Source organism: Pempheris klunzingeri, chromosome 12, assembly GCF_042242105.1.
Source record: "Pempheris klunzingeri isolate RE-2024b chromosome 12, fPemKlu1.hap1, whole genome shotgun sequence".
NCBI classification, from domain to species: Eukaryota; Metazoa; Chordata; class Actinopteri; order Acropomatiformes; family Pempheridae; genus Pempheris; species Pempheris klunzingeri.
Genome location: NC_092023.1, coordinates 19,308,343 through 19,334,285, shown reverse-complemented (window position 1 = coordinate 19,334,285; position 25,943 = coordinate 19,308,343). Strand labels below are relative to the sequence as shown.

The 25,943-nt window shown below is 42.1% G+C and overlaps 1 protein-coding gene across 1 annotated transcript in view; it reads left to right on the top strand.

Annotated features, from left to right (window-relative positions):
- The first annotated feature begins 1,138 nt into the window (after positions 1 to 1,138).
- plpp4 (phospholipid phosphatase 4) overlaps positions 1,139 to 25,943 on the top strand; it is a 42,983-nt gene continuing 18,178 nt past the window's right edge. Inside the window, exons 1-2 of the mRNA XM_070841321.1 lie at positions 1,139 to 1,227; positions 24,685 to 24,793. Coding sequence (XP_070697422.1) covers positions 1,139 to 1,227; positions 24,685 to 24,793 — 198 coding nt within the window. The remainder of the gene's footprint in view (positions 1,228 to 24,684; positions 24,794 to 25,943) is intronic.

Sequence of the window (25,943 nt, the reverse complement as noted above, 5' to 3'; positions counted from 1 at the left end):
CCCTCTCTCTCTCTCTCTCTCTCACACACACACACACACATTCATATACACACATGTTGGCCTTGCAGGTAGGCCTAATGCAGGAGGGCCAGGTTTAGGAGGCATCAAATATTCATGTGTGTCTATGAAGTGCTGGCCGGGTTCCCTGGCCCACAGGTATTCTGCAGCCCGTGCTCCTTTATCACTGTCTGGCTGCACAGACCTCAAGGTGCTAGATCCTCAGAGTGGTCTGATGTGATAGTAGGAGGAAGAGCCAGCAGAGAGCAGAGCTCCCCTATACCGGGCATCCTTTGGCACAGAAATGCAAGATCATATGTCAGTGCTGAGTGCTGCGCCTCCCACCAGCTCTTGTCACAGTGTTTCAGTCACGAACACCCTGCCGGACCGGTCCTCTGCTTTGTTTATGTCACGTTTACTGCGAGCGCTTCATTATTTATGGAGAGGTGTTTGTTGGGGAGCAACGTCTCTTGTCTTCAGGCTACACAAGAAGAAATTCAGCTCATCACAGTCTCGCATTACTGGACAGGAGTGCTGAACTTGACTCATCCGGCCTCCCATGAAGTCCTGGGTGGTGTTCCAGAAACTTCTAGTCATCTGATTCTCCAAAGTGAAGCCAAGGGATGGAGAGAGAGAGAGAGAGAGAAAGAGAGAGAGAGGGGGAGGCCCATTGACTGCACTCCCACTCAGCCATGCTCACTCTCTCACTACACTTCACCCTCTCCCATCACTTTCCCCGCCAGTAATAACCCACACCTCGAACGTCCCCCCGCCATCCCCAACTCCCCCCCCCCATCAGTTTTCTGCTCCCAAAACTCCAACCCAGTCTAAGTAATTGATGGAGTGCAGGAAGGAGACTTTCCCTCAGTAGAGCAGCAGCTGTCAGCATCAGAGCCATAATATAGAAAATCGCCCGAGGAGACCGACAGCGAGGGGAGAGCAGCGGAGACAGGCGGAGGAGAGCAGCGGGAAAGGCGCAGACTGACTGCTTCAGGTGACCGAGCCGCGATGGAGGCGCACGGCGTGCGTGATTAGGGGGCCACCGCTTTTCCGGAAGCGCTCGCTTTGTTAAGGTGGATTACAAAGTCAGCGAACCCTCCTCGCCTTTGACAGTTTGCACTTGACGGATTATCTCAGAACCATGAACGTGTCGCCCCCAGATCGCCGGAAAAACATGCGAGAACTGGCTCTGGAGATTGGCATCCGAGTTCTGCTTTTCGGAGTTTTCGTGTAAGTAAAGCCGCAACCAGCTGAGTTTTCAGCCTTGTGAAAAAAATCTAGACCGGTGTTATCTTCTCTAGCGATGACACCCAGCTTCAGGACACAATCCATGTGCTTTTAGATGCTTTAGACGCCGAACTGCTGCAGGTTCACTCGCCGCGGTGTGGTGCTGAGCGGACAGGTCCCTCTCACCATGAACGCATCTCTGCTAAACGAGCAGGACAGCAGACAGACAGACTCTGCGTTAACAGGTTGCAAACAACCAAGTTGAATATCCGGAAGAATTTTACTTAATGCCATGAATTAATGTGCCACCATTCTTTGATGACATTTTTTCTTCTGATTAGAGGTGGCTGGAGAGAGACAGAGGCAGCTTCTTTGACCAATTCACTCCACTAGAAATAGGCAGCGACACAAGGGAAGCCCAACACAGAGCCACAGTGATGTCTGTGACACTTTGCGAGAAGGCTGAGCCCCACAGATGCAGCCTAAAAACTAACATAAAGATGAATCATTAATTGTTTTCCAAGCCTGTAGGTATTTAGCCTTGTTTGCATAATGATTATATCACTTATTGATTTTCTGCTTCATGTGATCAGGGGGGGGAAAAAGCCCCAGGTCCTCTGAAATGACTTTGCTACGGATTTAATTCCATCTCAGGAAAAAAAGAAAGTCACAAATTAGTGCCTCTGGTTTGGAGTGTGTAGCTGCACTGCCTGTATAGCCCGTGTACATTATCATTAATATCTGCCCTTGGGCTAAGTGGTCTAGCCTATGTGTGCTGTCACCGTAAAATGATTACACGGCCAAGAAGAGCTTGATGCTGCACGTTCACAGTGTCTGACGTGGGAAAAACTCAGCTGGAGGGATCAGTTCAAAGAATGAAACATGCCAGAGAGGAGGCACTATTGCACCGAAGCCGCCTGATGTAGCCCTTTGTGTGTGTGTGTGTGTGTGTGTGTGTGTGTGAGAGAGAGAGAGAGAGAGAGTCTGCAGGATTCACATTTGTGGCTGATTTGTTATTGCACTCGAGGCCACATGAAAAACAGTTTCACACAATATCATCATCATCATCAGCAGCTATCTGCTGCATTCTGCCACAGAATCCACTGTCAGAAAGTCCTTGATCACTGTAATGAATTGAGTCTTACTCCCCATATTCCCTCTTCACTACAGATAGCAGACAAAGGCAAATAAACTGTGTTTGTTAGGGGGCCCCCCATCAGTAAACTTGATCTGCTTTGTGCTTACAGCAGTGGCCATGAAGTGAATAGAACGCATTCAATTAATGCTCGGCTACACAGCCAAGTTTACTTCTCTGTGTGTGACCATACAACATCAAATGTAGTTGTCCACACACACACACACACACACACACACACACACACACACACTGTATACTCTGTAGCTTTGGGACGGCTGTGACATTTTAGCATGATGACACAGGCAGCTTAGATTGAATAGTGATGCATACTGGTGTGACATGATCGCCTAATTAGCATCATTTATTTCGTGATATTTTTGTGTTAAAAATGGCAGCCACAAAAAGCACACTATTGGGCTCGAAAAAGATCGAGTGCCTTTATTTTTGATACACATGTCACATGTTTTGGCTTCATACATTTCTCGGTGGATCGGTGGTAATTGTTGTATTGAACCAGCTTTTTGCCTCTCAGATCAGAGGGAGCTGCTCTGTGTGCCCTGTAGAGCAGCGGTCCCGTGTTCTTTTTTTCACCTCCAAGCCTGAGATGAAGGCAGGGTAATTGGGGTCAACTAGAGCCTGTTGTTTTCGTCACTGGAGGTGTAAAGAGCAGTTCTTAGCTGTCGCCCTCTGTGTAGGTGTAGTATACTGTAGTGTCTTCTTGGTAGGAACACTATCTGTGTACATTTACCAATACGATTCATCAGTCCTCGTGTCGTTGCTTCGTCAAAATCTTGCCTCTCACATTACAATCTCATTTTATTGGTTTCTGCCTCTGCAGCTCAGTAGTAAATTTGACTCACTGGAAGGAAAAAAACAAATTTTTCTCATTTGGTGTTCATATGCCCTCATAATTGTGAACATGTACCAAGGGATGCTGGCATGAATTAATTAATCCTGTAGTTTGGGCTCAGAAGCACACGAATGCATCAGAGAGGTGTCTTTAATCAGAGATCACACATGCAAGTTCTGTCATTTTTTTTTGTCTTTGATTCTGATTAAATAATGCCGACTGTAATAACAAAATACCCAGAGCTTATTCTCAGTACTTCACTAGTCATCCACATAAACTGTTTATTTTTCTTGGCCACACAGTAAATTGTATAGGAGGCAATATTAAATCTAAGAGCCCAGAATTCCCTGCGTAATTCACACCCAAATGTCGTCAAAGATGACCCGCCTTTAAGGGAATATTACTTTTTATTTGCCCTTGCTTGCCAAGCCGCCTCTCCGTTCCATGCCTCAGGAGGTGCTCTGACCTTAGTGACAGGCCAAGTGTGTGACATTAGGTCGACCCTGTGCTATCAAACTGCTAATGCCATGCAGTCATCATAGCTTGGTGCTCACCCCAGGAGTCACACATCTCCCGGGTGTAAAGCAAAAAGTTCAATCTAAATGGAAATGGATCTTTGACATTTAACTATGTGGAAAAAAAACAAAAGCTGAAAACTGACTCAGAAAAATATAAAGTTCTTTTATTTTTCTGTGGTTTGCTACTCAACTTAGAAAGAGAGGATAATGAGATTGGTGCTATTTCATTTTCCTTGTAATCCGGAGCGAAACAAGCAAAAGCTTAGACAAATACCGAGAAGTCATTTCTTCTTTGAATGGTTGTGTCACAGAGCTCATGTCCTCAATCCATCAACACAAATTCAGAGGTGAAATTTCCAAGTGTTTGCTCCCCAGCTTATAGTTGGACACTTGAATGAGCAGATAAATTCCGGTAAATATCAGTGCACAGGCTCAAAGGAGAAGAGGAGCCAAAGCAAGAAGGATACAGAGACAAAAAAGAGAGAGACAGAGGTGGAAGATAAGATAGAGGACATGGAGTTAGGAGGATCTAGATTGCTTTGAGATTTTACAGATTAAAACCTGAGGCGCCAAAGGTGACCAAAACCAGTCTGAGAACTCCTATCAGTGCAATCTAAAAGCCTCCAGATGGAGCGATTGGCCTGAGAAGAGGGCAGTGTCATGGGCTAATGTACAGGTAAAAACAGAATAGATATGTTTGTGCCATGGATAACAATTAGGACTGAATGGACTCTTTTATTATGGTCATAGAGGAGGAATTTTGTTTATTACATGTGTTCACATTGCAGCATGCCAGATAGTCCAATATGAAACGAGTCAAAAACCCTCTGACATTGAAATGATCTTAGAATTTTAAGAATTATCTTACAGTTGTTCTCAAATGAGGTTAACAGTGTGTGCTCTGCAACGACAACAGTCCCCAAAACGGTGTTCGGCGCTGCATATCACCCTCTCCTCTCAGTGGAAGGCTTAGGAGCAGCCCCGGGATACAGCCTTGGCAAGTCTCAGAAAGCCTTGTGAGATGTTGGGAAAGAGCAAAATGTCAGGCTTTCGACTGTTAAAGAATAAGAGGATTGTTTAGCTTCCATGTTAAGGATGGGGGCTCGTGCGCTCTGGTTTGGAGGAGAAAATCTCCTTGTAGAGAATTTGTTACAGTGTCATCAGGGCACCTTATCTCTGTGTAGTTGATATGTAGAAAAAGTATTTCTAATCTAGAAGAATGTTTTGGCTATTTCTGTTATGGTTACAGGATTAATGATGAAAAACCTGAAGTTGTAATCCTTCAGATTTCAGTCCTGGTTGATTTGGCGACACTTGCGGCCAATGTGGTGACAACAAGGGCAGTTTAATAATATAAGAAACTCTCATAAAGAAACTTTCATTGTGCTGCTGCTTTGTCAGAAATGCAACAGAGGAGAATCTGGTGTAACTGTTCACAGTGTATTTGCATATTTCCATTTATGGAAATGGATCATGATCAACGCAAACTTCAGTGACAATCAAATTGCTTTTGTCTGTGACTGCTTCACAATAATAGTCACCCTGTGTTTTTGCCAGCAGGGTTTTCTCTAGATTTTTGTGAGACGAAGTGCTGTCGAGGGTGTAGGTTTTATTTCAGCATGGGGGGACATATTTAGTGAGGTTCCCGCAGGAAATACTGAGCATCAACACTCAATTTCCTCTTTTCTGTTGAATATTTATGCACCAATTTTCTGCATCAATTAATGACGGAAATGTCTTTATTAATGTAAAGGAAAAGACAAAGTTCTGGCAGCAGGTGACCAAAATACAAGGGAATATAATTCAGTAAGGCTCTGTCATTCTGCATTGCTTACAAATGTTTATTCCCCTCACTCTCTTTAGTGTTATCCCTGCTGAGTGTGATTTATGCCTACTCCTCTGTCCTCTTTTGTGTTGTTTGTTAGAGGAAGTAACCCACTCAATGATAAATTCATTCATTTTAATTTAATTTGGTTTTTAATTTTAATGCATAAACTCCTGGGGTTTAATAGCTCATATGTGTTTCTGCAAGTACGGTCGGGCTCCGACGACTGTGCCGTTGTAACACTGAGCTCTCACTGCATGCTCACCAAGCAGCACACCAGCGGGGACATTCGTCAATAACTCTGTCCCAGCTCGCTGTTGAGGGACAGAGCTATCGCTGAAGCATAGCGCTCACTCTCCTTTACCCCACTGCACAGGAAGCGACTTGAGAATGCGTCTCTTTCCCTCTTTTAGCCGCTGCTATGTTTTTTCCGGTCACCTCTATGTCTACTGGTGCCATCAGAGGTGTTTTTTCCTGAGCCGGGCACCCAGGAGCAGTTTTGATGTAAGATTTTTCAACGAAGTCGGCCAGCCTTTGAGTTCAATAAGCAGGGAAAACGCTGGCCATTAACAGTATCTTAAAAGGATAGTTTCACACCAGCACTCTTGTCTGTTATTCTAAACTCGGAGCGTGCCAACCACCATAAGTAATTAAAGAATGCAAATACACTGAATGACTGTTGCAGACTATCGCTAGAAAATAAAAATAAAAAAGAAGAAAAAATGGAGTTTAATTTCAAAAGCAAATTTTTGTGGTAATGTACCCACACTGAAGTATTTTTATCCAGTACACATAGTTCAGTAATTTTATCATACGATATAAGTAAAGAGATTTACTGATCCTCTGCCAAAAGCCACAGGTGTGAGTGCCCCTTTAAAGTTCTATTAAATGGTGTTTAATATCAATCCCTGTAATCTGAAAGGGTTTAGGCACTCCAATATGCACTCTGAAGCATTCAGCCCTTTGTTTAATTGCACCAGTCCATGGTTTAGTCTTCCCATGGGCAAAATCTCCAAGCAAACAAGCTCACTCAAGTTGATTTCACCTGTGCAGTGGATAATGGCAGATAGCTGAAGTAAAAGAGTTGCTGATGAAGAGCGTCATTTAGAGACTCAGAAGCTGGTTTACCAGAAAGGCCCATGAACGCTAGGATTACATTCATCAGGCGTTGAGGAAAAAGACTCCAATGGAATACCTGTGTTGCCCTGTTTCTGACGTATATTGAGGCAATTTACGCAACACAATTAGTCGGCGAGTCTTGCTCTGTTCTATTGTGGTGAGAAACCACTTTTCAAGAATGTGACAAATCTCTGGCTAAAGTAGTCTGTTGTTTATTTGCTCTCCGCTGCTTGCGTAACTGTGTATTCTCTTGCTGCATTTCTCAAGTTTGGCAGCCAACATCTGAGGCACTGAATAAGGGGTCATCCAATCTGTAACCCTCATTATCTTGGAGAAGAAGGAAAAATTGAGATTGTTGGCTTGACTACCAACTGTGACTGGAGGACCATGGAAACAATCTCTGACTGGATTCTCTTGACACATATTGACCGGATGATATTTGATTATATAAAATAAACCTGATTAATTACTTTGCTCTTAAATGGGTAGGCTATGAGTGGCAGTCTATTTAAGGACATCCAATTAAACCAAACAAAAAGATAATTTGACAAGCATAGGAGTGAAAATATAAATATGAGAAACAATGCCAAAGGTTTGAGGGTTGTAAAAGGATTTGTGTGTCGTATGCCAAATTTAATCACAGACCATGGAGAATTCAGAATTCGAGAGAAAAATAGATGAAATGATGGAGTATCTTGGTATCTTTGGTATCTTTTGCTTATAGTTATATATATATATTATAGATAGTGTAGTTAAGATACATTAGATTATGATTGTTGATGATGACGATAGGATAAATGTTTGCAAAATACATTTCATCATGATAATGCAGCTCATATCAGTTAAAAAAAGCTTCATAATGCCAGTTTCTGTTCTCGGATCAGTTTTCTATATTCAGTAGAGATTATAGAGATCATTTTTCTTGGATCAAGCATCACGACCAACCCATTCTCATTCCAAGGGCATCAAATATTGATGCTTGGTCACTCCCTTTGGTGTCGGATACCCACAAGGCACCCTTCTGTGTCAATTTGTTCCGGGATTCCCAACAGTCAACACTCCAAGTTTGTTGAGTACTGACGCTCCTGACGGTCCAATATTGCAGCAAGCATACTGGACATTTGTTGTCATGGTAACAATAGCATGAGGATGTTGTATTGGAGGCAGAACCCAGAAAAATCACTCTGATTGGCTTGAGAAGAGAAACAGAAGTGACTAACGGCAGTGCCATTTGCAACAAATTGTCAGACATATTCTTGATTAGAGGTAGCTATGTTACGAAACTGTCCGCCATGAGCAAGAGTGGTGTGAAAAAGGCAAGCAAATAGCCAATGTGAATGTTTATGTGTCTGTATGATGAAAAGAGTATATTTTTTTGTTCACTTTACCCTGCTTTTTATATTTCTATTTGACTTATTAGTTTAACATAAACCATGATCTTTTCCTAAACCTAACTAAGTAGTTTAAGTGCCTAAATCTAACCAAACTGTGACTGAAAACTGATGATAATAAATGAAAACTGAAAAATCTTTGTGAACTATCGGTCTCACAGGATTTGACCTTTTTCCATGTGTGAAAGTCTCCTATCTAGACCATTCAGCCACCACACCCACATTTACCCAAAGTGTCACCATTATCATTATTACACCCGGGTGCAAGTATGCACTCTGTAAGATTTATGTAGAGGACAGAGAAAGGACTGAATGGAGCTGTTTGTCTCAAGCTGAAGGATAGAGGAGGGGAGACAGATAGGGGAGAAAAGTGTGGATAAGCAAACTTTGCAGGTGTGGTTGCAGAAATAACTTTGATTCCAATGAGAGCGGTGGCAGCTGACTACCACATGGAGACCAGGGATTCCTTGACAGCTCAGTCTGGCTCTGGGAGCGCTCTAAGCTACTCTGACATTTCATTCTCCACAATCGTTTGATCAGCTCATTATGCTTGCTGTCCCTGCTGTCATCTATACAACCCCATCTCTTGATTCCTCCATGGGCATCAGATCCCCCGGTTTTTCTCCGTGTGTCCTTTTCACTATTTGCAGAGATTGCCCTGTGGGTCAACGTAACCATTAGGAGATGAAAATTCACCGTAGGTACAAAAATGAGCAAAAAAGCAGAAAAGGGAATATTTTGATAACTAATTAATGGATTGCCATGACATTTGGTACAGATATTCATGGACCCCAGAGGATAGATTCCATTGACTTTAGTGATTTCCTGACTTTAACTGGAGCTCCACCATGAGGTTGTGCTTTTTAGTGAAATGAGCACCATCATCAAATCAAAATTTTGATTTGTTCAGTGTTTTGGTTTATGACCAAATAATTGCAAAACTAATGACATTACCCTCAGCCTCTACTACAGTGTGTATTTAGTGCTGTTTTATAAATAGAATATTATAAAAAAAAACGCTAATCTAATATGGTTAACAAGGTAAACGTCAATCATGCCAAACACGTCATGTTAATATTGTCATTGTCATTGTCGAACACATCATCCTGCAATAAATCCCACAGTCATGAAAGTTATCATGTTCAGTTTCTGTTGAGACAAAAAAAGTTTGAGAAAAATGTTTTAACTCAAACTCCCCTTAATTTTTCTAGAGCTCTCAATAATCAGTCAATGTCAGAATATTTCTATAATTCTGTTTTGCCCACGCTATAAAATCGATTAGGATAAATTACATACTGTAGAAGAAGCAGCTCTCAGTCTAACTTTATGACGTTCATGACGGTGCAGTTGATGTAGTAAACTTCTTTAGTTTCATCTAGATGCGCCTAATAAACTGGCAAATGAGTGTATAGAAGCACAGAGACAACACATTAGATCAGTAGACAGTATTCTCTTGTTTCTGTTTGTTTACAGATTCAGGTCAACATGAAATTAATTAAAGCAGACATGTTTGCATAATTTTGCCATGAATTCATTACATCATATCTGAAGAAGATTTGAATGTTTTCTATTCAGTTACATCCAGTCTGCACTTATAATCAGAAGTAATTGTCTTTACTTAATGGTGTAATCATTAGTGACATGTATTTGAAAACACCATTTTGATGTCCATGTCATGTCTGACTTAATTCCCAGCCCAGCCCTATTCTGTCGCTCTCATTGCGAAATGAAATTAAGAAAATTAATCAGATGCTACCGTGTTTACATGGCACATTTATTAAAAAATCCAGCCATTAAGACTGCAGTCACAGAAAGGATTGTGATTAAGCTGCTAGGCATTGTCTTTTCAGCTTGAAATGGTATATGGTAGAACTGAACTGCTATTCCAATTAAATGTTCCATTGCTGATTCTTGGGAAGAGGTTCTTACTGCAACGTTGTATTGTGTTAAGGATATACGGACACTTTCACAACTCAAAACTCAGCGGATGTGAATGAGGGCAAAAATATTATAGAGATTTACTGTATGATATTATGCAGTCTGCAGTCATTACATTTTTCTAAAATATCCTGTACAAATAATGGTTTCCCGTTTAGTCAAGGAGATGGTGAGATATTTGAACCGTAACTGGTACTCAGTAGGTGGAGTCTGAGCTGATGGGGAATGTTGTAGACCTCACAGGTGTGGACGGACTGTGGAAGTGACAGTTCCTGTCCACTTCCTCCCATCATGATATTTCTATTCTTATTCCTTCACCGTCTCTCTCACCTTCTCTCTCCGTCTCTTCTTCCCTGCATTGCCCCTTTCTCAGGTATTTTCTTAGATCTGCTCCATTACTGTCATTTCCACCTTCACACTCTTATCTGTACAAAGACAGATGAGGGGCTGAGGAGATGAAAGAGCGTTCCTCCAACACACTCAACCACGCATGCAGTAGTCTCCTGGCCCAAATCTCAAAATATAGAAGAAGCAAGCCCCTCTCTTTTTTGGAGAAGCCTTCATTTTGTGTGTGTGTGTGTGTGTGTGTGTGTGTGTCTCTGAGACCCGTGGGCTTTGCTGTCAGACCAGGCTCTGTCCTCCTCCGTGGTTTCCTTTTGACAATGCGCTGCAGAGTGATAGCTCACTTTTGGCCACAGCAAGGTGAATCACATACAACAGTATGTCATATAGTCAAAGGAGAGAAGTGTCTGACAACTTAGACTGAAAATAACCTTTTTTGACCAACTTTAAATGTATATTAGAAGTTTGCTAAAGCTGTGAATAGATGTGGGCATCTCATCTCATCTAATCTCATTTTCTATACCGCTTATCCGTCAGGGTCGCGGGGGAGCTGGAGCCTATCCCAGCTGACTTTGGGCGAGAGGCGGGGTACACCCTGTACTGGTCGCCAGCCAATCGCAGGGCCACATACAGAGACAGACAAACACTCACACCTACAGGCAATTTAGAGTCAACAATTAACCTAATGTGCTTGTGGGAGGAAGCCAGAGTACCCGGAGAGAACCCACGCTAGCATGGGGAGAACATGCAAACTCCACACAGAAAGATCCTGGGTTCAAATCCCAGTTTGAACCTTCTTGCTGTGAGGCAACAGTGCTAACCACAGCACCACCATGCTGCCCTAATGTGGGTATCTATCTATCAATTATTATAGCTGTAATTCTGTGATTATACATATACATACATTCTCTTGTTTTGAGCACATGCATCTTTTTTTGATTCATCCCAACTTCCGCTCACATACACAGCTTTTTAGTCTTGACAGCAGGCAGAAGCACAAATTGATCGAAACACTGAATGACAATTCTTTGATTAGATTTTTGTCACAAATTCTCATGTGTCAGTTCACCAAATGAAAATACATCAAAAACTGTTTGGCTCTCTCATTCATGCTGCAAGGCACAAACAAAAAAAGCCAAATTTGGATAATAATTTTGATGGAGAGAAATGGGCAACACCAACGGTAAAACTCTCAGAGAAAGTTGGGGGTGCATGAAGATTGTGGTGAACTTCAGCTCTGCTGTTATATAATCCAGATGCGCCGCAATGCTACGCTTACACAAGTGTTTTCACTTCAATGAATTAGGCTGATTAGGCCTCGTCTCAGGACTCTGTGGGTGAAGACTGCTTGATTGAATGATCCTTGACTCCAGTTAAATGCATTGCACATGCAAGGATGGGACTTGAAACCTAAATGAAGCAGACCCGTCATTTATGCATGGAGCAGACATTTTGTCATCATACTGTAATTTGTCATCACGGTGTGATTTTGTTGGCCTGTTACACACATCATCTCTTACATCCTAGGAGAGGGATCCCTCTTATGCTGCTCCCCTTGTGGTTTCTTCCATCCCCCCCATGTTAAAAATGTACAGATTGTAAAGCACCCTGATTTGTAATTATTAGCTATATAAATCAAATTTGGGTTGACTTGACTACTACTGCAATTACATTTGTACTTCTAACTAATACATCTAATGTGATAATCTGTCAGGGATGACCAGGTTTTCATTCCCAATACATTTTGAGAAATCTATTAATAATGATAGTAAAGTAAATATGATTCAATTTGACCATTTCACTTGTTTCACAACAGCTTACTTACTGCAGCTTACTATTGCTTTGGCTGATTGGAGCTCTTCTCTCAACAGTGTGCTTGTATACAGCCAGGGCTTGACTGACATCTCCCTCAGTCTCCTTCTAGCTATGTTGCTTCTATCGTCCTAATTATAGAGTTCAGCGAAATTCCAGCATAGCTTTGCCCACCTTCAATCTGAGCAGCAGCCTAATAAAGCAGAGTATGCCTACAACATGAGGTGGGATGGAGAGGTATGCAGGCTGCTAAAGGCTGAGTGCAGACGAGCCAGGGTGGACGCTATGGACAGGCTGTACGAGGGTTAGCAGGCAAGAAAGCAGGCAGGCAGGCAGATGAGGGATGATCCACTGAGGCAATGATCTGGCACGGAGTGGGAGAGGGGCCAGGGTAGATATGCTGGAGAGGTGATGAGCTGATTGAAGGCAGGTGTGCAGGATCCAGGTGAGTGAGAGCCAGGGCAGGAACACACACACACACACACACACACACACACACACACACACACAAACAAACACAGACAGAGTAACAGGGGACACAGAAGGAGAGAGAAACACACAGGAACGCAATGGAAGGTACTGGGGCCATGGCTGTGACAACAGACGTCTGTCACCAGATTACTTTGATACTGAAGGAAACTTCTCAATCTCAAACAAATTCTGGGGTTATAATGAGCATCTTTTCTTCTGATGGTTCAGAGGTTTCTGGTTTGAACCTTGAACCTTTGCATGTTCTTTCTGTGCTTGCGTGGGTTTTCTCCGGGTACTCCAGCTTCCTCCTACAGTCCAAAGACATGCAGGTTGATGGTGACTCAAATTTGCCCGTAGGTGTGAGTGTGAGCTTGAATGGTTGTCTTGGTTGGCCCTGTGATTGGCTGGTGACCAGTCCAGGGTGTAACCCACCTCTCGCCTAATGCTGGGATTGGCTCCAGCCCAAGTAGTACCCCAAGCAGTACAGACGATGGATGGATGTGCATCATGTGTGTGTTTTCAGATCTGATTTAGAATTCTGATTTAGAGTACATTTTTTTTACTCCAATTGGAGCAATTGTGCTGTAGGGTTTTTAAGTACCTTAATTGCCTCTATGAGCTGTGTATCACAGCCTCTCCAGCTCCAACTGCCGACCATGTTACAATAACTAATTTCCTGTTTTTGAACACCAGTATGCTGCCTCTTTCACCCTGTGCATAATCTTTGTCTGATTTTCTACCTCCGCGCCCCTCCTGCAACTCTCCCTCACCCCACTGGGGATATGCTCCTCATAGTTTGGTAACCCCTGGTTAAAGCTGGTTTCCACTGGATGGTAGGAGACCGGTGATATTTGGTCAGTCCCTTCTTGTTCTAAGCCATCAGTCATTTCCAGAACATGTCTGCCTATTGCATGTTTGTTTTGGAGACAATATTCTGTCTGTAAAAGGGGCACCTGAGCCGACTGAACAGCATCCACTTCATCTTTTCCCTAAAAGAGGCTAATCAGCCAGAATCAAAGAAAACGCCTATTTGAGTGTGCAGGGCTTTAACTGGGATTTATCCTACATGTGCATCAGCATTATTTGCATTCTTCTTACAATCCAGATATTGTTTATTTGCCCATGCAGATTGTAGGAAAAAAAAAGAAAAGGTAAATCATTTAACTTTCTTTCAGGCAAATCAAACAAATCCGTCAAGACTTCAAAAGCACCATCAAGATGACAAAGAGTGCTTTTCTGGAAAGAAAATCCAAATGATATCAAAAGTCGTCCTAGAGAAAAGTGATTGGCAGAAAACAAAAAATTAATGACACAAAGGGAATAAAATGATTTCAAGCCATAACCGTGAAAGTAGCCTGAGGTAAGGAAAGTGAGTGTTAAAGTGAGTTAACAGTATTCAGTCTGTAGACTTTACAGATCAGCATATGTGCTGTATGTGGTTACAGAGCCATTAAAATACAGCTTAGCTGTATGTGTTACTGTTCATGTTGTGAGTGCACATGTGCAATACGTATCTGGGAGTGTTAATTGTGTGTGTGTGCGTGGGTGTCTTCACACATACATGGCTAAGCTTAAACTGCATGTGTCTTAGGCCATCTACTAGTGCACCGTGGCCTCTGATGCTGCTAATGACCAGCTGTAAGAGTCGTTGGGTGTGTTGAGGAGGTGTGCATGTTCACCCTTCCTTTGATTGAACAAAGAGCGCAAGGCTGGAATCTCTCCCGCTGCTGTCGACTTTGACATTTGCTAGGATGAACAGTGAGCGTGACAACAGTGATAAATGTCAGCCTCGTGTCCCAGTCCCATATCTGTGTCCAACATCACTGTCAGAGTGAGTAATCGGGGTGTCTCTATCTAATTCTTTGAACCTCCCTCCCTTCCCTACTTTCCTGTCTTTTTCTCCGACACTCCGAGCATGGTTAGCCACATGCCTAATTTAATAAACTCCAGATGCAAGCAAAATCGCACATACACATCCACCCAGACGTCTTTATGTAAAGTCTGCTGAGATTTGAAACACTATATGCTTGCTTTGAGCTGAACACAGATTCTATAACCACTGAGGTGACCTTAGACCATAGTTATTCAACTTGCAGAATTCATTATGTGAGCTTTATTTTTTGACATTCGTCTGTTTCAAAGCAGGGGAATGTAGTGAAACATTTTTACTTTTGGAGATTAAAGCAGTTCAATGTTTTATGATAAACCTATTTCCCATATATATTCATTCTTCAGTGATTGTGATTTAATTACAGGACAATCACAAAGCACTAGGGTTTAAGAGACACCTGCTGTTATGAAACTGGTCATTACACACTAAGTGGTGAACAACGTGTGTCTGTGTGGTAAACATCAGGCACTGCTGCCAGTTACTCAGAATTGGGCTTCTATGAAGAGCAGCCATTTTGAAATCACTTGTTGAATAGACAGAGATGTCAATTTCCTGATTAATGGCAGCCTCAACATAATGAATTTTGCCACACAAGGCATTTTAGTGGGAATCACTTTGTCCTTCCTACACTGCAATTCATAGTTTAAGCAACAATTCAGCATTTTGGGAAAAAAGTCTTATTTGCTTATGATAAGATTGATGCCACAATAATGACTCATTTTCAAAAAGTCATTGCATCGTCACTGAAAAACAATTGACTAATTACTCAACCACAAGTGTAATTAGCTACATTACTTTCTTCACTCACTCACACTTATTTAACACAACAGTTCCTGTATTGGTCTAAGATTAAAAACCATGTAGCATTTCTGTGGTCAGAATCCCATTTTTTTGATTGTTATTATCAAAGGCAAGCTCAGTGTAGAAAGGCAGGCAGTGTGGCTCAGGCCTTACTGTGATTAGTAACTGTAATTAATCCATTTCACATTGTAATCCTTTACACTGATAGTTACCTAAAAGTTACATTACTGTATCTAAAGCCTTAATTGTAATCATGGGGGAAACAACTAGTCAGTTTGTGTGCGAATTATATTACATCACCATTATAGACTTACTCCTATGTACTACAGTACTATATAGGAGCATTTGAGAGTGCTGTATATGGTGCAAAAGAGAGAGCTCAACAAATATGATGAGCTGACTCCAGTGGGCTGGTAAAGTCGATGCATTTACTCAGCAAGCTCAATGAATGTAAGACTAGCACCTGTGGAGCGTTTGCAAAGCCTGCTTGCAAATCATCTGTGTGCGGCAGCCTGGCTCCTTTCTTTCCTGCTGCGGGTTGGAAACTTATCTCGCCATGCCCCCCCCCACCATGCCTCTTTGATTCCCCAATCCCTCTGTCTCCCTTTGGCCATGTCCTGCCAGCTTCAGGCCACCGCATTTCCTAATGCCTGTCTCAAATACGGGCCTCTGACCTTTCTCGAAGTGTCTCTGGGGCTTTTATCGTGAATAGACACCTGCAGTCTGACGAAGCCAGCCCTCAGTTTGCTTCTTATTATATTGTGGCCTCTTTAATGCACCTTCTTGAATTGGCCAGTGTGAATGGGTAATTGAAATTAGATGAATGACCATGCATTTTTCGGCTGCATCCCCCACCAGGCTTTTGCATGACAAGCAAAGGACGGTATTTTCTTTATTCTTCTTCTCTTTTGCCAACTTGAGAAGGGATATCTCCAGGGAGGCCAGAGCTAGCTGAGTGTCACTCAGCATCTATCCGGCTCCCCTCCTCTCTCGCCTGCCTGTGACAGGACGGGTGCTGTGAATTCCTGACACGTTCAGTCAAGGCCCTGACTGTAACCACTAACACAAACAGAGACAGAGAGAGGGGATGTGACATTTGTTTCACTTACAGAGATCGGACTTCCCTAGCTGAGAAGTATAAGAAGCCTCTAGGTAAATGCATACAATACTGTTTTGTACACATCCCAGTAAATGTGTTGAATAAATATGACTTTATTAGCTATGCAGTTTGCTGTATGGGAGTGCTTTACTACTTCATTTGTTGGCTAACAATCTACATTGCCCATCTGTTTCCATTTTTAAATCTGCGACCATGCTGTTGGAAAAGAATTGATATGCTTCTCATCTGTGGCACAATAAAGCCCCAGTCCCCAGGCCTCAGTTCTGTCTCCAAACTCCAGCCTTTAAACCCATTGCCATAACCAGCCACACAACCTCACCTCCAGGCTTAATACCTCATGTTTCCACATATTTTCCTGCAGTCTGGTCCTTTTCCAGCCCAAGAAATGCAGCCTCAAATTTCTTGATTTTAGGTTTCTGGAATCCAGTGGGTATCAGCCTGGTAGGATTTCTACTAGTCTGATTGAAACTTCAGTTCCTAAAAAGCACATTTATCCCCTGGCCCTCTGCAATCACCACCTCCACAATCACACCACACAGAACCACGCGTAAGTGAGTGAGGCAGCAATGCTGTGCTGTGGTCTGCGGATCAAGTAATGACTGAAATAATGTGACATAATTAAATCAAGAAAGTATCCTCAGTCTGTCAGTCAGCTCCTCTCTCTCTCCTCTGTGATCCACCCCTAATGGAACTGCACCAACAGTGCTTTATTAAATCACAGATACCCAGTTGTCTTTATTTTAATCCAGCCATGCCAGAGGAGCTAGATCTGATTTTGCTGGAATAGCCAATGCAGGATTCTTTTTTGTCTGTGTGGAATAAGAAATGGAAACTAAAGCACAACCTGTGCCGTACCTTTCCCCCCCTGCAGTGTTCAGTGTGCTGTGACTCTCAACTGCTATGACTCTCATCCAGCAATCATTGCAAATTTGTCTTTTGTTGGTTAAAACACTGTGACAGCACATTTCATAGATACTCTAGAAAAGCTGATGCAAACTAATGTGCACTGTGAAAATAGATCCATTTAATGTACACCTGATAGACCTGGGTAAAAGATGTGCCTCTGACCCACTTTACCAGGTTATTAGGTACACTCAGGTACATTGTATTAAAACCGAATACACTAATCTGGCAATTAATATTGCATTTGTGACACTTATGGTGATTTATAATGGAGATTTGGAATAGCACAACATGCCAGCAAGTGTATTCAAAGGAATAGTTCGACATTTTGGAATATACTTTCTTGCTGAAAGTCAGTTCATAAGACTGATGTCACTCTCGTATGTGTACAGTAAATATGAAGCTACTGCCAGCATCTGGTTAGTTTAGCTTATCAATCAAATGGAATACATTGTACATATAGATTATTATTACTACATAATTATATGTTATAATGTTGATAAATAATTCATGAGTTTTGGACATTTTTCATGGCAGTTAATGTTTCTGCTAATGTGCATTCTTCCTTATGCAAATTTGAAAAATAACACAGTGAAGTGAAGTCATCACCTTTGTAATACGGGACCCTTAACACCAATGTGTGGTGTTAAATGTAGTGCATAACACAGTTCTCTTCACCAATTCCACCAATTTGAAAATAGAGACCACACGTAACAGACTGAAACCAAACATTCTGATAAAGCACATTAATTACTGGAAGGCTTACAGTGTCTTCACATTTTTGGAGAGCTTATTCTATAGTTTGAGCACAGTCGCCTTTTTAATTTGAAACTGGTCTGTGCAACAACCCAAGGCCTCTGCTCAGACAATCTAGAGAGCTTAGAGGTGCTGAGTGGCCGTCCAAGCAGCATGCTGGAGATTTGTCCACTCCTGCCTGTCTGTGTGGCACCAACCCCCTGGGACAAAAACTCAGTAATCAGGGAGCCAGCAAATAGTCTTCCCCACCATTCTCTCTCTCCCTATCTCTTGTTATTTCTCCTTGAATCTCTCCTCCTTACCGTCATTTCCACCAATGTATATTTTTAGATATAAAAGATATTGAGGCTGAGGTTTTCAACATTCTCCACCGTCAATGCAGCCAAACCATTTAGCTTTTTTGAACAGCCCAATTTTCCCATTGGATTTGACGCTGTGTATGAGGAGGAATGGGAATATACCAGTGGCAAATGGACCAAAAGACGCACTGAACAGAGAGGGATGAGAATTTCCCTCAGGGGTCTGCACAACCTCTGATCCTAATAGCTTGTAATCCCATAAGTCTCTTTCCAATAGCTCCCTACTATATGATTAAATGACTGGAGTAATAAGTAGGGGGTGACATGTGGGTGCCATCAGACTGAAAGAACAGCAGTGATGATTGCCCACCTCTGAATTGGTCATTTCAAATTCTGTCCCAGATCTGGCAGATGGTCGGCTCCAACTCTTTCTCCCCCTCTGAACACACACAGTTTGCTCCTGGTAGCTCAGCTGATTGCCAAATGTGCACCTCGTGAGAGTGCAAATGCAATCAAATGTGAACAGACACAATAGCCTGCATCCTTTTGAATGTGTCTCAGGGTTGCATCAGGTACTGTAGCGGTCATACCTGTGAACAGGGCTGGTGTAAAGTGCAACAAAGTGAGGAAAACGGTTTAACTGTCACCATTTTGCAAGGACAAGACTTGCCTAGAGCTAATTCTAGGACATCCAAACAGACCTCTTGCTCTCTGTGGGGCTCGTGATGTGGACATTGATATTTTCCATTTCTCTTGAGAAGTGAAGGTCACGCGCTCCGTCTGCTAAGTGAGCTATGCAGTGTTAGAGCTGCTCTGTGGCCTCCTGTACCTGTAGATAAATGCTGTGCGACTGTAGTTTAATAATGGTTCTCTGCATTTGGCTCCCACTCAGCCAACCCCTGCTAGCAGATTTAATGCGATCAATATTGATGAAAACGCTCAGCCTCTCTTTGGATATATCTGTGATAGGCTGATGCACAAGAACATACACACACACACACACACACACACACACACACACACACACACATACAAAGACATTCAGCCAAAAGATTACTTTCAAACTTAGTTTTGTGAAACTGTGGGTTTGCCTGAAGTTAACCCAACTAAGCTATTGCACTCCTGTATGCCTCATTGCTTTACAGCATATCGAACTAATTAAGGAGGAACCTCTTGACTTTTTTTTTAACTTTCTGTCAAGGTGGCAAAGCAGAGGATATGTATTCCCGAGGCCATAGACACAGATTCTGCCCACAGTGCATTGTAAATCAAGAGCTTTCAAATTAGCTGCTCGCATTGTTCGTGATGCTGTTGTGTGCTAAACCTCCAAGGCGTTTCAGTAGGGGAAATGAGAGACGGGAGCTCTTGAGAAATAATTCAGTTTTATTTCCTTGGCTGTGGCTTTGCGCGTCAGATTTAGAATATGAACTAGCAGAGATGGATAGGAATAGGTGATGATAAATTGGCCCAATTGCAGAGCTTTAATGAAGAAGGAGCGGGGAATAGGCGAAAAGGTAAAAAGTTCTGAGTTAGAAAGAGGTCAGATGTAAAGATTTAAAGCCAAGACTAAAGAATGGTTATGGTCTGCTCTTTATGGATTAGTATGGCTTACTTTGTGTCCACTGAGCGTGAATGACCCCCCACCATAAGATTATTTGCAGAAAAAGGAAGCTTACCACCAGTATAAATCTTGAAACTTTGTCAAAAATTTGATCCTAAAAGAACTTCACATATTCACTTACTAAGACTTATTAGGTCAGTTAATCTAAAATCTATAGAAGTACCTATAGAAGCCATTATGCCTTTTCTCAATAATGTTTCTCCACAAAGCCAAAAGGAGCTGATAAAACGGAATGAGGTGATCTGCTGGCAGCCAGAAGGAGGTGCTGAATTCAGGGCCTTTAGTGTGCCTCGTATTTATGGGCACTTAGAGAGCTTGTCTGTTCTGGCCAGAGTTCATGTCAGAGGGCCTCGGGTCTCATCAGGGAACTAATGAGAGTCTGCCTTTATAGAAAAACACTTGAGATATCTTCCACACTTCTTTGTGTGCATTTTTGGAGACTTTTCTACATGGATGGTCTTTCGAACAATTCCTCTATTTCCTTATCTTTATCTTTTCTCTGTGTCTCTTTGGCTCCTGTTCTAGAGGTCACTGACATGAGAACAGTCTTTTCACAGGTCCTTAAGGGTGGAATATTAGCAAAGAAGAGGAGCGAAGAACGGGAAGTCATCCGCAAACAGCAGCCATAAATGACCCATGCTTTCAATAAGAGATTTTGCATGCCAATATATGTCAATTGTGAATTTCTTTCTATCATAATGCAGCCCAACATTACTTTCCACCCTCTCTGTCTCTGTCTTTCAATAAGGGTGATTAAAATTTTTTCCTAGCATGATAAATTTGGGTGCACAGAGTGTATGTCATTACCTCTCCAAGGTCTGCCATTAGCTCTACTTATGTGACTAGATCCACGTTCTTTCCTTCCTCACACAGCATCCTCTGTCAGCAGCCGGTAAATGATGCATTTCTCACTACTTTCATCTCAGCCTGAAAATTACATTAAAAGTGAAATGAATCTCCACAAAGGCTAGGCCTTCAATCCATGGAATCAAGGGGGGGGGACCTTGATTAATTCCAACTGTGTTTAACATTTGGAGCCTGGAGCCCTTAAAGTGAGCACAAACCATATTGGAATCTTTCTTTTAATAAAGTTTATCATTGGAAAAGAGAGGACTAGGCATAAAAACTCAATCTGAATCTCGAGCCAAGGGAAATCCTTTAAGGGAGGTATTGATTTGTTGGAGGAGATTGGATACAAATTCTCCAAAAGAAGGGGGAGTATTATTACATGTCCAAAAGAAGGGGGAATATTATTACATGTCCAAAAGGCATTTTAATTTTGAGCTTATAAAAGTGATCCTCACCAGCAAACAAGGTGCTGGTGAAAATATCTGAGAATACAGTGCAGTAGTGAGGTGTTCATCCCAGTCCGGAGCTGCATTCTATTAACATTCTCATGTTGGTGCAAAATATATTCCTACACAGTTTTTAGATGCAATTTTACTGTGACAAAAATGAATTCAAATGAATCCTAACATTTGAAGTTGTCTTATGCTTAGGTAGGACATCTGAAACACAGGAATGACAGACTTTGTCACACCAATTAAAACTGCTATATACTTATAATTACACAATGTAAATACAGAAAACAGGCTGCCCATTAATAGCATCAAGAGTTGGCTTTGTCTTCATTATAATTTTTATAATTTCAACACCTAATAGAGTGGCCAATTTTCTGAAGGTAATCAACATTTTTCTTTTCTCTGTGCTGCGTGCTTGTGTATGCAACGTGTATTCTCACATGAACCCATTAAAGGAAATATTGTGAAGATGAATTTTATCTGTGTAGTTACCTTGGGGAGTGTCTGCCTCAAACTCATTAAGACGTTAGGGGTTGGATGCGAGATAAGCCTTGCAGAGTGACAGGTAGACCACTGCAGAATTTAATGACCTTAGAGCTCTGTGTATGTGTTTGTAAAAGCCGTGACGGAGTAAGTGTGGGTCTAGGCTGGGGATCTGCCTCGACTGACTCAATCTCTGTGAGCTTTATCTCTCTGTTTTTAGTCCCCGGGGACTAAAATAACTTTCCTTGTCACTGATGTATGAACAAGGGAGCTGAAGAGAGGAAAACAGAGTAATTCATGAAGCATATTGTGTCATTAGCACAAGTGTAATTTATTGTGCACCGCATACTGTAAATGTAATGCAGCTGAAGTGAATCATGCACACAGGGCTCAGCAAGGTGTAAAATGAGCCAGTGCTGATTAGGCTGCCCTCTTGCAAAGCACATCATGACACATAGTTATCAGCAGGCCAACGAACAGAGTTTCCACAGTGTGTAATGCGCTGCACATCTTGTGGAGAGATTAAAAAAAGAAAAAAAAGTATAATTGATTTTTCTGTAGCTTGAAGAGAGGGAAAATAAAAAAAATGGTTGTATATAAATCCATTTTTATCTAGGAAAGGTTTGCAGAAGATGTATGTGCCCTTTAGCCAACATTTTCACAGTCAGATTCACTCTGAGGAGCTACACAGGATCTAGGATATCCTCACACTTGTGCTGCTGGCCAGTTCGCAGCTCTACTGGAGCAGATGTGTGATAAATGCCTTGCTGAGGGCCATGTAGTTGATTTAGAGAGCGCTGCTCAGTCACTATTTCCACCTTGACTGAAGCAGTTAATTTGGAGAAGGAACTGCTGGACCTGAATCCTTCCACAGGTTCCACTGTGGCTTCACTTTACTCATTTAAAATCTATTTATCTTTTATAAATATTAAACAAGGCACATATTGGATCAGTGAATGAAAGTATTGTATGAATAAAGGTGTCTCTATATTTTGTGTAACTTCATATATTATTATATGATATTTTTCCAAGTAGCAGTGAGAGGCTAAGGCGGGCTGAGAGTGCATCCCATAATGCATTCCGGCTTCTGTATTTCTGTATATCATCGAAACATGATGCATTTCATCTGTCACATGTCTTGAAAATAATGCCTCCTCCTAAAACATGCTCACACTGCAGACTCTGATTGGCATCAGTTATGGGTTATGTTGGATCCTGTGTATGTGATACATTTACCAGTAAATCTCCAAACCTTAGTTTTATTTTATTAGTCTACTAAGCCGAGTAGCCTAATTGCTGCATTTATAGAATATGTAAGATACTTATGAACATCAGTGGTTCCCTGACACAGACCAGCAAGCCTACCAGATGAGCTCAGGTGCCTCCTCTTCAACATATAACCTCTCTGTGTGGCAGAAGGTGGAAGTTTCAGCCATTTGTCAATTAGCCACTATTTCAAGGATGGTAGGGGTGGTGAATGGCAGGCGAAAGGCAGGATAATTCAAAACCCAGAGCTACAGTGGCACACTGGCCCTGAAACATGACAGGGACTGCAGATATTTACTATCTTGGGGGCTCAAGTAAGCCGTTTTCAGGGCTCCCAGAATGTCTGACGGCACCCCTGAGCGCGTAGCTGTACTTTTGATTTATTTTTAAACTTACATGGGCCACTTCTTCAGTCAGTCCCTGCTGCTGCACACACACAGAGCGAGATTTGCCTTTACAATTCTGCTATAAAACTAGTAATGCCTTCCTCATTCCTCTATTTCAATACCTGATTTGCTCAGCGACAGAATTTTTGTAATAACATTTGGATTTTGTTGTTAGAAGATTGTTACGTGCAGCAGTTTGCTGCTGGCTCTCTCTCTCTCTCTCCCTCTCTTTGTCAGCTCTGTCTCCCTCCTTCCTCTGCCTGCTGCACACCTGAGGTAAATCACCACTCAGGTAGAGAGGAGGAGGGGATAAGAGGGAGGGAGAGGAGGAGGAGAGGCAGAACACATGGCACACGACTGACGACACTTGGTGCAGGTAGAGAGGAGGTTTTTCCTTCCTCCGTGTTTTTTTCTTTCCCCCAAGCCCGTTCATTTCCATGCCCGTTTAGGGGCTGGGGTTTTGTTATTTTAGTTTGTTTTGTTAGTTTGGGTTGGAGACCGCCGGTAGCCAAGTTATCCGTCTTTTGTTTATTCTAGTTTTTGTCTTTAATAGTTTAGGGGGAGACGATCCGCTCTAGGGTTGGCCCGGCGTTTCCCTTCTTTTGTTTCTTTTGGCCGGGGTCTCCAGACCCTTGTTTCACTTTTGGTTTGTTTGGGAATTGTTCTAAAATAAAGCTTGTGGGTAAATAGACAACTACCTGTATTGGCGTCCTTTTTCTTATATGTTGCTGCCTCCTGCCCCTAGATAGCCTTGTTCGATTTGTTTGTGGGGAGGCTGTAACAAAGATGATGGGGGGGGAAAAAATCTATTTCTGCTGTGTTGTGTTTAGTATTTTAAATATTTGGAGCTTTAATATGGCAGTGGGAGGTACAGTATCTCTCAGCCCATCTATGGAACAAAGCAGCCCATTGTTTTGTGCATTTGTTGAGACGACAGAGAACAAGGTCGTTTCTGACAGATCATGGGGTGGTCGGGGGGGCTGCAGGAAGGAGGAGCATGCTAATTTGTTCCCCTGCTGTAAGAGTGTGAATCAGCAGAGCTCCTCAGTGTAACTGGTCTCAGGTGAAGTCCCTCTGCTTAATAATGGACGCTTAATAAGACTGCAAACATTTAGAAGGCATGTGATATTTCATACGGTACGTGATGTGATATACTACTCTGTGTAAAAACATCTGCTAAATGCCTAGAAATGAGTTATTGATCACTGTGCATCTGTTCTTTGCCACAGATTTACAGAGTTTCTGGAGCCCTTTGAGAGAGTGATTCAACCAGAGGAGCTTTGGCTCTACAAGAATCCTCTAGTTGAGTCAGACCACATTCCCAAGAGGGTCATGTTCGTAAGTACCTTCAGTACGATTATATATTCCTCTTATAACCAACATTGCCATTATTTTTAGTCTGCATGAAGTACATCCTCTGCCTAATTCTTTGTAGTGCAGAAATCTTTCATTTAAGATGATCAATACTGTGAAGCTTCCTCTTTCCATCTTTCTACAGCTGAGGTGCGACCTGAATTGCGTTGATAGATATGTGAAGGGCTTTAACGGAACCGCTGTGATTAGCACCTCCAGTGTAAATATCATCTCCTTTTGGACAGAAGTGGGCGGTGCAGGACTAAGATGAATTTCTAACCAATGCAGCGTGGACTGAAAATATTTTTTCCTCCGGCTCATGCTGTAAACACTGAACAAATAACCTAAAGCATCTTTTGGCAAACACCTCTTTTCAGCACATATTGGAGCATCTGTGCTGATATTGTTCTCAGTGCACCTCTCAGGGACAATCACTGGCTTCAATACACTTAAAATACAGCTTGCTGGGCATTACAGAGCTCATTTCAAAACAGTTTTGAGTCCTACATTGTTTTCAGCCTAAGATGGCAAATACTAGATGGTCCTTTTTTCTGTGATTATGGTAAAATATGATAACACCAAGGATGCCAAAACAAACAAGCTGTTGTTAAACATAATACTTTAATTGTGCTATTTCAATGTGCCTCCAACATAGATTTTCTATTGGCATGAGATGTTCGGAGACAAATAAAAAAATATATATATATATAAAAATAAAGTTTGTTAAGAAATAGTTCAACTAGTGAGAATCCAGAAAGTCACAGCACCCAGCCAAAAGAAACATATGGAACAGTTGCAATGGTTCTGAAACTTAAACAGAAATTGTGACCATCTAAACCTGAACATCCACCCACTCTCATAAGAAGCAGAGCAGCTTTTAAAAACTGCTATAACATGAATATTTTCTAAATGCGTTTTCCACACTGGTGCTCACGGGCAGAAAATGAGCCCTGGTGATGACTGCATTATGCGCTCATTTCTCTGATATAGTAAACTCTTTTTCCACCACATCAACAGTGATCTAGCCATTCTTCACAGGTGTTATACAGTATGGGGCGTGATTAGCGCTGCTGCTGTGATGTAGCACAGTTTGCATTGTTTTGTGGCAACAGCGGCAGGTTTTGTGACAATAGAG